This window comes from Coffea arabica, chromosome 3c, assembly GCF_036785885.1.
Source record: "Coffea arabica cultivar ET-39 chromosome 3c, Coffea Arabica ET-39 HiFi, whole genome shotgun sequence".
NCBI lineage: Eukaryota > Viridiplantae > Streptophyta > Magnoliopsida > Gentianales > Rubiaceae > Coffea > Coffea arabica.
Window position 1 is genome coordinate 8395194 of NC_092314.1, and position 13697 is coordinate 8408890.

Below are 13697 nucleotides of genomic sequence, written 5' to 3' on the forward strand. Positions count from 1 at the left end.
AATCGTTCATGCTCTTTGATCAAATGCTTTATTTTGCACCGGATTTATATAGTTAGCTTGTCTGTAAATCAAGAGTATTATTTGAAATATTTATTTGGAATAATTATTGTAGCACCTTTTGTGATGTGATATATATGAGATAAAAAGGTAATTAAGAACATAAAGTAATGAGTTAAAAAATATGTTTATTATACAAACGAAATATTATTTGAAAAAATTTGATATCCATACATAACCGATTTATTCGACAATCAAGAATATTCTCGTGATACTCTATATGTCGTCAAAACTAAAAGCCCGTTTGGATTGATAATTTTCTAGAATTGTTATAAAAAATGCAGTGTAATAATTTAATACATATGAGATAAAAAGATGATCGAGAAATGTATTAATAAAAAACATAAAAATTTTTCTTTTCCTTCTTTTTTCTTTTCTTGGTAATGGAAAAAGTGATGTAGTTTTCAAACTGAATGAGTAGATCACGTTATATAAATACTTTACGTTTTCAAACTGAATGAGTAGATCATGTTATGTAAATACTCTCTTCCAGTCTTTTGCACCTAAGATAGTGCAAAGCAATGATATTGTCCAGCGAGTCTTTCCCATGTTGGCCACCGTCCAGTTTTAACAAAAGTTAGAAAGCAAAGCCACCAAACATATAAGAGGCAAGCAATTGCTAAAATTGAAAAGAAAATCAACAGTTCCTCTGGCCAGAAGAACACATCAGTCAACACACAATAACGTGTTTTTAACAATTTGGGTGGCTGTCCTTGACAGCTTTTATTGCTTAATTGCAATGTTGATCTCTACTTAAAGTGGAGAAAAAGCAGTAGCCTCACTGTCTCCCATATTCCTGGAATTTGCCAATTATGAGCAGCAATACACTTGCAGCTGGAGAGAACTTGTGGTCAACAATGGGGAAACTGAAACTCCACCTATATCCAGATTCTAGATATTCAATACATTGAACATGGCAGCAACAAACATGATTCTCTGTGAAGTAAACTTAAAATGTACCAATAATGCAACTATTGTTTCATTGGCAGCATCCAAAGTAAGCATTTATAGACCATATATCTGTTGTAAATAAAGGAGTATTTCAAAAGATCTTGCCCTACATTGGAAAATCAAAAAGACGTCTCATCATTTTATAATGCTTAGTTTTTATTTGGGTTTATGTTAGATTGATAACTAGCGTGGGCTCAGAGTTTACAGTAGAAACCTTCCTGTCAACTCTCTTCTTCTTCCACTCTCTGCTAGATTTGCGCAACATTTGCTAGTTTTGATCGTTCTTGTTTATAACAAGAAAAAGACTTGTTTAATCCCGAGGAAATATTTCATCCTCTTGAAATAGTTTTTTAGAACAATGCTATTAAGCACGACTCAAGCTTCATTTTATTAGCTTTAGTTACCATTGTTTTGGCTACTTTCCCTACAACATCTACCCCAAGACTTTCACCCGTATTTTCTTTCAGGACATCAGAAATGACCTATCTTGAAAAAAAAATTTGTTGTCAGGCAGTACATTAAGCGTAATAAACAAACTCATTGTCATATAGCCAACTGAAAAACGGAAATATCAATGTACGAACTGAACATGGTGATGCAGCACAATGGGACCTGGAAACAGCAAACGTAGTTCCTGATGGAGCGAATCAAACAACCGTGTTCGGTTGGTGCATGGATGAATGATGGCAGAATCTGCAGAAACGAGATGAAACACCAGCAGAAGGCCAGGATATCCCTTGCTTCCCCCTATTACTACTCTTCCAATTACAAGAGAACAGAAACTTGATCATGAAACTTCGAAGGAGATTCAGGGGTAGAACATAGTTTAGTATCCGTTACCCAGTGGTCAAAACTTATGCTTCCTAGTTTCAGGTAACTATTGTGAGGAACCGTGGTGTGACAGCCAGCATATGCTTTAGGGAGATTGTGAAACAATGAGAAATATATGTGCGACGAACATGGGTTGGAGTCAGCAGAATTAGACACCTGGAAATTTTTATTTGTTACACGGTTCATGCGTCAACCCTTTGATTTATTGTATAGCTATCATTCAAAGAACCATTACAAACAAAGAAGACAGAACCTAGGCACCAAGAACAAAATATTTTACAAAACGTACTGCATGGCTGCCAGATCTATTATTCAAAGCATGACAAGAACCTAAAGTTAGGTACACCCCAAAGAGTTCAGTCATAAGTTTGGCGCTCACTAAAGACTAAGATGCTCAGCACTCTTTATGCTTCGTGGTAATCCCCGGCCTAATTTTTTGTGTTCTTGCTCATCGTATGGACTAGCCCTATGATTAGAGCTTGCTTCTTCATTATCCATGGAGCCCGGTTTTTCAGTAAGGAACTGCTCCCAGAAGACATCATTCACACGGGCTTGAGTAGCAGGCCCTTGCTGCTTGTTCTGCGAGGAAGATAAAGTTGTATCCCCATCAGGATGTTTTCTGCTTTCCATGGGAATACTGAGATCAGCCTCGTTACCATCAGCATTCAAATTTGCCTCTGAAGATTTACCAGTTTCCTCAACCACATGGTCTACCTTGGCTGAAGACTGACTCCTGCCAATTGGCAATGCAGAAGAAGCCAAAGACAGGTTTAAATGGCAGGAGATGTGACCATCACCATCTTCGCTAGAAGTTAAACATGGTTGAAAGGAATGTAGTTGAGGGCTTTTAGCATCTGCTGCTTTATGTGGCAACGGGGAATCCACCTTCAAGCCAAATGATGTCCCAGTATCTGACAGGTCTAGAGTTTCAGGGGCATAGAGTGTTTCCCCACATTTTTGGACATCTTTTGGCCACCCTTCAGATATCCTCTTTGGTGAAATCTCCCCATCTTCATTTGAACTTTGCGTGCTTTGTGAGAGCAAGTTAATATCTGAAACAGCCGGTGACAAGTCTAATGTGAGCTTATTACAGAAGTCCTGAGGTATTGAATTGTTACCAAACTCAGGTCTGGAGCTGCTATGGTCGTCCACCATCATATTTTCTTGAACATACTGGGTCTGATCAACTTGAGGCAATCTTCGTTTCTTATTGTATGCTGAAACATCCATAGACTCAAGCTTCTGAGAAAGAAGTTCAACAAAACATGGTTTTTGAACTGCATTTTCAAGGAAGGTCAGCAAATTATCCTGCCTTTTCTCCATGCCACTTAGGCGTTGAGTTAGATCTTCTAGCTGGACTTTTGCAGTAGACTGTTGCTGTTTAAACCTTAAGACATTCCCCTCAAGAACAGCCTTCTCACGTGATAGCTTATCAATTTCTTCCTCAAAAGCTGTCCGTTCTGGGTCAACCACTGTACCTTGAGGGTTGCTGTGGCTATGAATGGGTTTTCTACGATGAATATTCTTAAGGAGATGCTTTTTATCTTTCACAAACTCTTCATTAGCAAACTCCCATCTTTCAGGATCTATCTTCCGGAATCCCTGAATTAATATCATTCATTTCACACAATAAACATGGAAAACTATTAATGCAATAGATTTGAGGGCCATTTAAGTAATAGAACCAACTATTTCATAACACAAAACCATCTTGAGTTGTATCTTTACAATACCACTTGCTACAAGGTGTTTATGTTGTGAGCTTTACAAATCTGTGTGTAAAAGAAGAGACTTAACTAGAAAAACCAAGTAACATCCTGCTTCACCAAACCAAAACACAGACAAACTATTACAAAAGTCCTTTTTATTTTTCTTCTTCAGATAATGGACAGAATTACATATCTAGGAGGGGAGAGGGGCCAAAATAAGATACCAACAAAACTCAGATATTCTAATTAGTGTATACTGGAACAGGATTTTTTTTGGCTATTTGGGCAGTTAACCATAAACCATGAAAGTATACTTGCCACAATTAATCCACACAAATTTAGCAGGTTTCTCTGTCTGTCAATTTCAACTGCAGATATTTCGTTCAGTTTCTGGATTTCTTCTGTTTTCTTTGGTGAACATTTCCTTTAGCATGTTTTGATCCATTATCCCTTTTTGTGAAGAAATATTTCCCCATCTCAACCATGGTATTTTCAACTGTGTTTTGATGTATTATAATAAAGCAAAATTCTTTCTTACTTCTAATACATACGCAAAATTCAAATAAAATTTCATCAATCATTAATAGCTATGCACAACTAAAACTCAAACTCCTCCATTAAGCATTAATGGCAGAATAAAACTAAGAGAGAGGAAAAGTTTGAAGCAATTTTTCATTCATGTGACAATAACTACAAAAGCAAGAAACAATATTTCACGAAAAAAGATAAGAAAACAATCAGTTACAAATAAATCCTAAATATGTAACAAAAGCACTTGATCAAATGCTTCATCGTATAGTGACACCATTGGAGTTCTCAATGTCTGAGAGTGGAGAGCTTTAAAGTACTAAACAGCAGGGTGGCAATAATACTGAATGTTGGAAGGCATGACCAAAGTGATGATGGGGTAATTGGTTATTCTGCAGTTCACTCCTAGCTTATTTACTTAGCAACTAACATAGTCATTCATGTGGAAATAGTGTTTAGAACGCTGGAATGGTGAATGTATCTGTTTGCAAGTGACAAGATTGGAAACTTGGTGAAGAGTAGTTTCTTAATGAGTTTAAAATGTAAACAGGAAGGAACATAAAGAATGGCTAAATATCCATTTTCTAGTCTTATATAAAATCTTTAAACTCTGTAATCTTCTAATGGCACTGTTAACCATGGACTCAATACCGCATTTTCCCACTCATTTCAACAATTTAGGGAGATAAAACTCAATAAAAAAACTGCCATCTATTCTTTAGTGAATGTGCAGACTTGTGGGAGATAAAAACCAATAGAATACATTCTACAGGAAGAGCACTTATACACAAAAAAGAGAGCAAAAGCTCCTTAACTTTGAGAAAGAATGCAAGGGGTTCATGCAGCTCAAGGACAAGTCAGCTGATCAACATAGGCAGCTATGTTAATCTCAATACCTAAAATGCTAGTTCATTAGACAAAAGATCCAATGTTCCATTCTTATCATCTCAAAAATTAGACAGAATATAGCTGAAATACTCCCTAGAATCTTTCTATAATCTTGTTTTGATACATTGAAATAAAAAACAAAGAACTCATCAGAATTTAAAAAGTCATACACCATCTCCTACGGCTTTTAATCTGAACACTCTTCTAGTAGGAAAATCACAGCAACCTAGCCTAGTTAGTAATAGACGATAAAATTGAGAATGACGCATCCTCCAACAACTACCAGACACGTAAAGCATACCGTCCCAAATCAAAAATTAACGTGAGAACTTGATGAGGAGAATCATGGGTTTTGACATGTCCTAGAATATTAGTAACCATGTCAGCTGGAAGTGCTTCTTGGATCTATAGCTGATAGAATATGAGCCAAGAGACAGCCAAACACGCTTTATAAATGTTGACGGTCACACTCACTTCCTTTTAAATCTTAGGGACTAAACTAAAGTTAGAAATGCACTTCTTTTAACTTTTTTCATCTGTATTGTCAAATCAAACTCATTACATCTCCTTAACCATGTGTGCGAAAAAAATTATCTCCTTAAATATGCCAAAGACAACAACTGAAGACTGTGATGCCACTATAGTATACTGCTGTATAAGATCTTTCTAAGTTTAATAAGCCAGGTGATCACGATTTGATTTGGATCATCCATGTCTTATAAGGATCGCAACAGAAAAATTTAAGCACCAAGAAATACAAGGAAATCACAAAAGCCCACTTCCAATAGCGGAGAGCATGGTTTGCCGTCGCGGGTCGTGGTTGCGGTTGTTCCACATCCGTCGCGGCATATCGGTTGAATATCAGGTGATACGCACATCATACCACATCAAAATTTCCAAAAATTTTGAAAAAATTACTAAAATCAGAAAATACCAAAAAAGACACAATCTGAGTAAATATCCGAGTCAGAGTTGACTCGGATATTCAGCCGATACCATGCATCACAAAATCGAATCGGCCAATATTGGCCAAGTTAGAGTGAGTCGCCACGGATTTGGTATTATCTGCGATTAGGGGATAGGTATCGTACCGGTCCCCTTTGTTCCGGTTACTACTCGGCTGAGTCGTATCGGAATTGGCTGATATTGCTAACCATGGCGGAGAGTTTAATTTAGCAACCCTTCCTTTCCATGTCTCTAACAAAAACTAGTACTCAAAAACTGACTTTTCCGAGTGCTAATCACCGCCTGCATAAAAAAGCCCCACAAAAAGTAGTGCAGTGCCAAAATGCCAACAGGGTCATAAACATACAGACCAATAATACCAATTATTCAATACATTTCCCAATCATTCCACCTTAACTCAATTGAAAGCCTTCTTCATATAGGAAACAATCTAAATATCCCATATCACACAAAGTCCTCCCTTTTCAAATTCAGCACAACATTAAAAATTCACGCATCAACCAAAAAAAAAAAAAAAAAAATCAATCCAGAACCAAGCATACCCCAAAAGAGACATCCTTTTACTAATCCATCAAAATTAACCTCGGTTACACTAGACCCAAAAAAAGAAACCCACATATATATAGAAATGATCAAGTAATCAATTCAATCATTAAACAAAAATATACTAATAAAATTCCCAAATCAATACATATATATAGAAATGATCAAGTAATCTATTCAATCAACTAAAGAACATACATACATAGGTGTTCAGCTGGCGGATGAAGCTAGAGAAATTATTGTGCTTGAAATAAGTAGGGAGGAGAAGTCGGGCGAATTCAGGTGGGTTCCACACAATGAAGCTCTTTCTGGTCAGACTCCAGGCAACTATGTCGTCTGTGGACGAATCATCCACCATGTCATAGGTTTTCAACAGGAACGGAGCCGGCCCAGCTCCTCCTCCGCCGCCTGGGGCGGAAATCAGACCCGCCGCAGCTGCCTCCATTGATTATTTTGCTGAAATTGGTTGTGGTTTGATAGGATTTTGATGGAGAAGGTTCTTGTTGGGGTTTGCTTTTTTGAATGGGAACGGATACGGAGTGCTGGCCACATTCATTTGGGGGTTGGAAAGAGTCTTGGAGAATAGTCAGCAAATGAGTTGTCAATTTGGAACAAAGGCGTGGACCTTTGTAATAAAATAACTAGTACACGCCTTCACAATTGGCTGTGGATTATAACTTCAAAAGGGTTATATATATATATATATATATATATATATATATATATATATATATATATATTTGTTTTCTTGGTATCAAATTTTAGTTGGTGAATTTGTTTTTTCTATATTCATCTCCATGGGAAAAAGATGAATCAAAATTCATATTTAGACCAATTTTGTTTTTTGGAATAAGAATTTTTTAAAAAAAGTCTCTTTTAGTTATATCAGAACAAAATATACTTTAGCATCACCGAATTATTTTTTGTTGAAACTTTTTTCATATTGTGAGAAAATTATAAGTAGTGTATCTTTATTTTCTGAGGATAAAATAGAAAAAACAAAATCTCTTTTGACACAATGATAGGTTAGCATAGTGGATTTATAGAATATCTCTTAGAATAGGTTGTTGAATTTGTGGTAAATTTTTTTTTTTGACATTTGGAACAATTTGTTGAATTTGTGGAACAATTTGATTGTCATTCCAAACTTGAATAATGTCGAGAGAAATAAAAAAAATAATTATTAATACGTTCTACATACATAATTTTTTGACGAAAAGCATATTTTAGCACTTACTTTGGCAAATGTAACATGAATTGACCCTTTGAATTAAAGATTATTGAATGAAATAAATGGTGTTTTTAGGAAGAATTTTCAGAATCTAAACATCATATATGATCAGATTCTTAGATAAGAATGTACCATGGGACCAGTAGCCCTTGTATATGCTATTGCTACATCTTGGACTATGTTTAGTTGATATTTACAGCTTTTACTATTGTCTGTTGTGCAGATAAAAAATAAAAGAAAAAACACCAGTCTTAGATTTGACAAATAACACAATCCAGGAAACCTCAACATCCATTATGTCTAATACTTGACCAAAAAAAAAAAGAAGTCTAATACAGTAGATGAGATGTCAACCAGTGTAGTCATCAATTTACCAACATGATGAAGTTAATCCAAAAGAGAGTGATGCCCAATAAAGACTTTTTTGCATCACTCAAGATGAAGTTTAAAACAAGGCAGAAATGCAAATTTACAGTGCTTCAAGACTGTAATACAACATTTATCATTCCTTCCATTATAAATGGAACTTTTTTCCTTTTGTAAAGAAGCAGCACTTGTGAGCCACAAGCATTCATAAAGGCAAGAAACCACAGCACCATATACAAATAACAGAGAAGTATCTCATTCCTCAAGCCCTCCAAAGGCTTGTCACAGTCAAGCCTGTGAAACACTACTGGCTTTTTTCCAGTTCCCCCCTTCTTTTGCTATGAAAGTTCTCTTGATTCTCTTGTCTAGAGCAGATAATTGAGGAAGTTGTTGAACCAGTGAACTCTGAAATTGGATTGTGGACACCTTCTCAGTTCACAAAAAGCCAGAAAGCCTTAGAAGCCCTTCAGAAGATGTTACTGTCAATAACAAAATTGGGCAACAAAAAAATTAGACATAGCAAATAAAGAGAGGGGACATATGAGGTAATTACTTTGTTTGATTAACATTCACTAGAATATCCGAAATAGTTTGAAGATACTCTATGTTAAATTAACAACCTGAAATTCCACAATGAGCAGTTTCAAGGTTGAATCATTTTCGCAGAATTAAACTATTGCTAAACATGAGGCAGGTTCATATGCAAGAGGATGGACTACAAGTTGGGATTCATGCACATCTATATCCCTCCATGGTTTAGTCACAAGAGATCATCCTCTCCTCCGGACCACTCCACTAGACTGTTGATCTCATGTAAAGTGAACTATGTTTAGGATTGATAAAAATGCATGATTAATACTAAAACCATCATGAGGTTTCAAATCGTAAAATGCTCGTATTCCAGAGAGGTTGGAGGCATTCCTGCACATCTAGATCAGAAGTTAAATGCTTTCACTGAAGTAAGATCTTAAGTGATTTGATTCTAAAATTTTAGCAAGCATTTAAACAATAAAGAGAAAAACATTGATTGCAGTCACTCCAAGTCCAAACAGAGAAAAGAACAGGTATTGATCCAGATTTAAAACACAAATTTATGCTCTTTTGTTTGGCTTATTAGAGGCAATGTCTTCAAATTGAAATGCTGTGAAGTGATGAATAAGTTGCTAAAGATTTGGCAAGTTTACTTACAAGTGAGCAGAAAGGTACCATAGTGGCTGGCTGACATTATGAATATGAGCGACTGATGAGGACTTGAATGCACTCAGTTGCTTCATCGATACTTCTGACGGACTCTTCAAGGGATTTCCCACACCGTTGCACTTGAATTAACTCCAACGTAGGAATATCAGCAAAATCATATGGGACTTCCTGAAGGCGTTTGCAGTTTCGTAAGACCAGCTGCGCAAGTTTGGGAAGGTGATCACAAGAGGCATTCCACTGAACGAGGTTCAGAGAGTCTAACTGCAGGAATCTGAGTTCAGGAAACTCATCTTCCCTCATATCCCAACTTTCCCCATCAAAGGCTTCAGAAACTAATTTAAGAACCTGAAGGTTTGGAAGCCTCCCGATGGAAGATATATGATCCCATGGTAGGCCAAAGCTTGACAAAGTTAATTTCTTTAAATTTAGGGGAAGAATGAATTCCCCAGGCTTGCGAGTCCTACCAGCGTAGAATATCTTCAGCGACTCCAGCTGAGGTAAAAAATCTAACCTTGGAAACTGATTACAACTCTGAGAGGAATCCCTAGCATCCAGAAATATACAACTGAAGCTTCGAAGATTGGGCAGCTTCCTTAGTATCTTCTCTGTATCCATCCCAAAAGAGAGAGACAGTGAAGAAAAAGTGACCAAGTTTTCCAGTTGGAAGGAATTTCCAGACATTTCATCTTCCATGCTGAAAGCAGCTTGTTTCTTAACGTGGATGTGCCTTAGCCTTGTCATGCACCACAAACTATCTGGCAGTAAAACCATGCCACTTAATCCCTTCACGATCAGAGTTTCAAGTTTCCAGAGATTGGATATTGAGCGCGGAATAGAACCCACATCACCGCTGATTGCCAGATATCTCAACTGAACTAGAAACTCCATTTCAGCAGGAAAGGAATGACCGATATTGATACATTCCAAATCAAGAACCTTAACCAGTTTGAAATGCCGAGGAATGAATGAGAGATTGTATGGACGTCTTGGATATGTATCGCTAGAGGCAGAGAATATCAAAGAACGGGTGCTTGGACCAGAAGGTCTTGAATCAACAAAAACCTTACGTTTCAAACATATGCACAGTCGATGGCTCTCATATTTTACAGGATTTGAAGGATAATAAGAATCAAAGTCAACCCAGTGGTCTGAATCAAGAAGAGAAGCATACGGTTCATCGTACCTGGTTACAAGTTGTAAAAACTTATCTTCTGATGATTGGCTCTGACACAAATCACGCAGCAAATCATGGATGCGGCATGTTTTCACTCCACCCTTGGATCTCTTTTTGGAAATTATTACTAGGCTCCGATCAATTAGATCAAGCAAGTATTCCTCAGCAGTTTCTTCTAAACTCCTTGGCTCCTTTTTCTGTACAAAGCCTTCTGCAATCCACAACTGTATTAACTTGCTGAACCTAACATCTTTTTCTCCCTGAAATGCACCAAAGTACAGAAAGCATGCTTTTAGATGAGCTGGTAAGTGACTGTAGCTCAACTGTAATATGTCCTTGCACCGAGTTTCTGCATCACCAATTACTCGGGAGTTCAACTCTTTGGCAATCAGTTTCCACTGCTCCAATTCCTTTTCAGTCTTTTCTAGGATACCAGCCACTGCAACAATCGCTAGAGGCAGCCCCCCACAGCGTTCAGCAATTTGCTCCCCAATGTCGACTAGTTCCTCAGGACAGCATCCTTCTTCATGAAATATCTTCATTTGCAGTAGTTTCCAGCTTTCATCACGATTTAGTAGACGAAGAGAATGGGGATCACTGTCGGGTTTAGCTTCTAAAGCCACCTTGCGGAGGCGACTTGTTATCATGATTCTACTTCCGTTTCCATCATCAGGTAACGATCTTTCCAAGACATTCCAGACCTCAACATCCCAAACATCATCCAGAACTATAAGGTACTTGTTTTTCAACAACCGCTGCCTCAACCTTTGTTCTAAATCTGCTTCACTCATCTCATGAATCTCATCTGTAAGTCCTTCAATATCTCTCAGAATGTTGAGCAACAAGTCCCTTTTCAGGTATACCTGTGAAACGGAACACCATGCACGGCAGTGAAAGTGATAGACTATATTTGGATCATTGTATAGCTTCTTTGCCAGGGTGGTTTTTCCAATACCTGCCATACCAACAAGAGATACAACATCTCGTTTCGATGATCCCCGTGTTAGCCTATCAATTACCTCTTGTTCCTGATCACCAAGAGATATCACCATTTTGTCAGTTTTTGGTGTACTGGCTTGTCGTACATGCCCCCTAATCTGGGCGACACTAAGGACCCCAGTATTTTTTGCCAGATGCTTGATGAATCTAATCCTTTCTTGGAGATCATAAATCCATAGCAAATGTTGCAAATTAGCACCTATCCCCATCTCAATCGAGTCAATGACATATTCCACCTCGTATGCCATCTCTGTGAGACATGTAGTAAGATCTTTCAGTTCTTAAGGCTCATTGTCTGGGTACGAAGTTCCTGTGAACAGAGATATGAAAAACGCCAGGTCCAGTTGAATCTTTTCAATGTGATCTTTCACTAGAGCGATTGAATCTGGATTACGCTTTATCAGTTCTAAAAGATTGGCCGAAAGAAAATTAAGGAACTGAATCCCTATGAAATTTGGGAAATTGGACCTTGAAATTTTTGGACAGATCCCTCTCAGCTCTGCCGTGATTATTTCCATCTCATCTATGAAACCTGAAAACAAATTCTCGATCACCTCTTTGTTGACTTTTTGGGCAATAATTAAGTAATACAAATGTGTTATCCTCCAACTAATTGCCTCCACTGGTATCATGTACATCTTTTCCTCATGTTCTTTGCTCTTCTCCTTTTTATCTTCAAGAAGAGCTAGAAACAATTTCGCCCCAATAAGAAAGGCTTCAATTTGATCTTCAGATTTTAGACCCGTCAAAGTTTCCTCACCATTTCGTAGCTCCATTAGAACCCAACTGGCCTTGAAAAGCAGAATCTGGGAAAGCAACAGAGAAACCAAACTCCTCACCTTGCTTTTTTTAATTTTCTCTGCCTTAAAGGAGTGATATAGACTTTCTATCTCTGCAGTGGCTTTTTCGATACAGTCAAAAACCAGCTTCCCATTTTCAAATTCCGCTTCTTGTAGGCCAGAGCGATCATTTGGCAGGTCCTTCAGCCTTTTATGAAGCGCCTTAATTTGGTCCTCGGCAGGTTGCTTGAATATAGTGCTGTTGCCGAGCTGCTCCTTGAGGAAAATCTGTACCTCCAGAAGCAACATCTTTTCCTTGATAAGCCGAATCTTTCCTGGGACCCAACGTTGTCTTTGTAATGCCACCTCTAGGATCAAATGTTTAATTTCTGCAGAGAAACACTTGGCGTCCAGAGGCTGAAGGGACTCCCCTGGCTCATTGAGGACAAAGATTACCAGGGGCATCAATTCCTTGCTAAAACAAGTCTTGGATTCTCCACAAAGAACATGCTCCAGAAAATTAGCTGCTAAATCCACCTCATGATTCGCAGTTCGTCCATGGCTGATTTTATTGAGAGCATTGAGGAACTTGATCGCGAACTCTATCATCTTGGGAGTAGTAAAATCAATCTTGCTTCGCAGATTTGAAAGATCAGTAATAGTACTGTCTACCATGGCCTGATCAGATGTTGGATCTGCCCAATGTTTGGACCAGAAAAAACATGACAGATTTGCTGCCCTTATCACCACAGATGCAGCATGAACCAAGAAGCCATCAATTATGCTGCGGTCTCTTACAAATCCATCTTCAAAACCTTTTTGTGCACGATTAAGGAACGATATGAGCTTATTTAGGTTCTCTACCAAGGCTGCTAAGTTTTCTTGTTGATCCAAACGATCCACCCTCTTTAACAGAGGCCTGAAGTTCGTGATTGCAACGGAGTGGACAAATTCAACCCACAGAAAATAACGGTGCAAGGGAGAAACAACCTGAAATGAGCGGGAGGCAGACAGAGCCTGACATGCTTGTGCAATTTCCGGTTTCAATTTCTGAATGTTGGTCAGCAAATTGCTGAGCACATCAATGAGCTTGGAAGGACATTTCGAAACATACTTTTTGCGACAGGCGATGCTGAGTTTGCCTGCAATATCAACAATTTCAGCGTTAATCTTAGAGACAAGAAATCCCGAATTCCTAATAACATAGCCTGGATCAGTCCACTTGTGAATGCAATCCCTGAAAGTTATCAAGAAATTGGCATCGTCTTGGAGTTTGGTTATGTGATCATCTAGAGTATTATACAGGTTCTGATCGCCGATCCTGCGCAAATTTGGATTCAGTAATCCTCGCAAACCTGAAACTCCAGCTACACCCTCGTAGCCAAAACGCCATCCCTCCTGCTGCAATTGCCGATGGAGCTCAGTTAAGGCTAGACCAAGGTGAAACTGCGGTTCAAAAGATCTCCAAGCCATCT

The 13697-nt window shown here is 38.0% G+C and overlaps 2 protein-coding genes across 2 annotated transcripts; both read right to left on the reverse strand.

Annotated features, from left to right (window-relative positions):
• Window positions 1-2024: 2024 nt before the first annotated feature.
• LOC113734509 (heat stress transcription factor A-5) lies at window positions 2025-7076 on the reverse strand. Its single transcript, XM_027261087.2, has 2 exons — window positions 6676-7076; window positions 2025-3441 (listed from the first exon to the last, which is right to left on the reverse strand). The coding sequence occupies exons 1-2, from the start codon at window positions 6916-6918 to the stop codon at window positions 2218-2220; spliced, it is 1467 nt and encodes a 488-aa protein (XP_027116888.2). The 5' UTR covers window positions 6919-7076; the 3' UTR covers window positions 2025-2217.
• A 970-nt stretch (window positions 7077-8046) lies between these two features.
• LOC113734510 (putative late blight resistance protein homolog R1B-14) lies at window positions 8047-11691 on the reverse strand. Its single transcript, XM_027261088.2, has 2 exons — window positions 9259-11691; window positions 8047-8549 (listed from the first exon to the last, which is right to left on the reverse strand). The coding sequence occupies exon 1, from the start codon at window positions 11689-11691 to the stop codon at window positions 9295-9297; it is 2397 nt and encodes a 798-aa protein (XP_027116889.2). The 3' UTR covers window positions 8047-8549; window positions 9259-9294.
• Between the last annotated feature and the right edge of the window lie 2006 nt (window positions 11692-13697).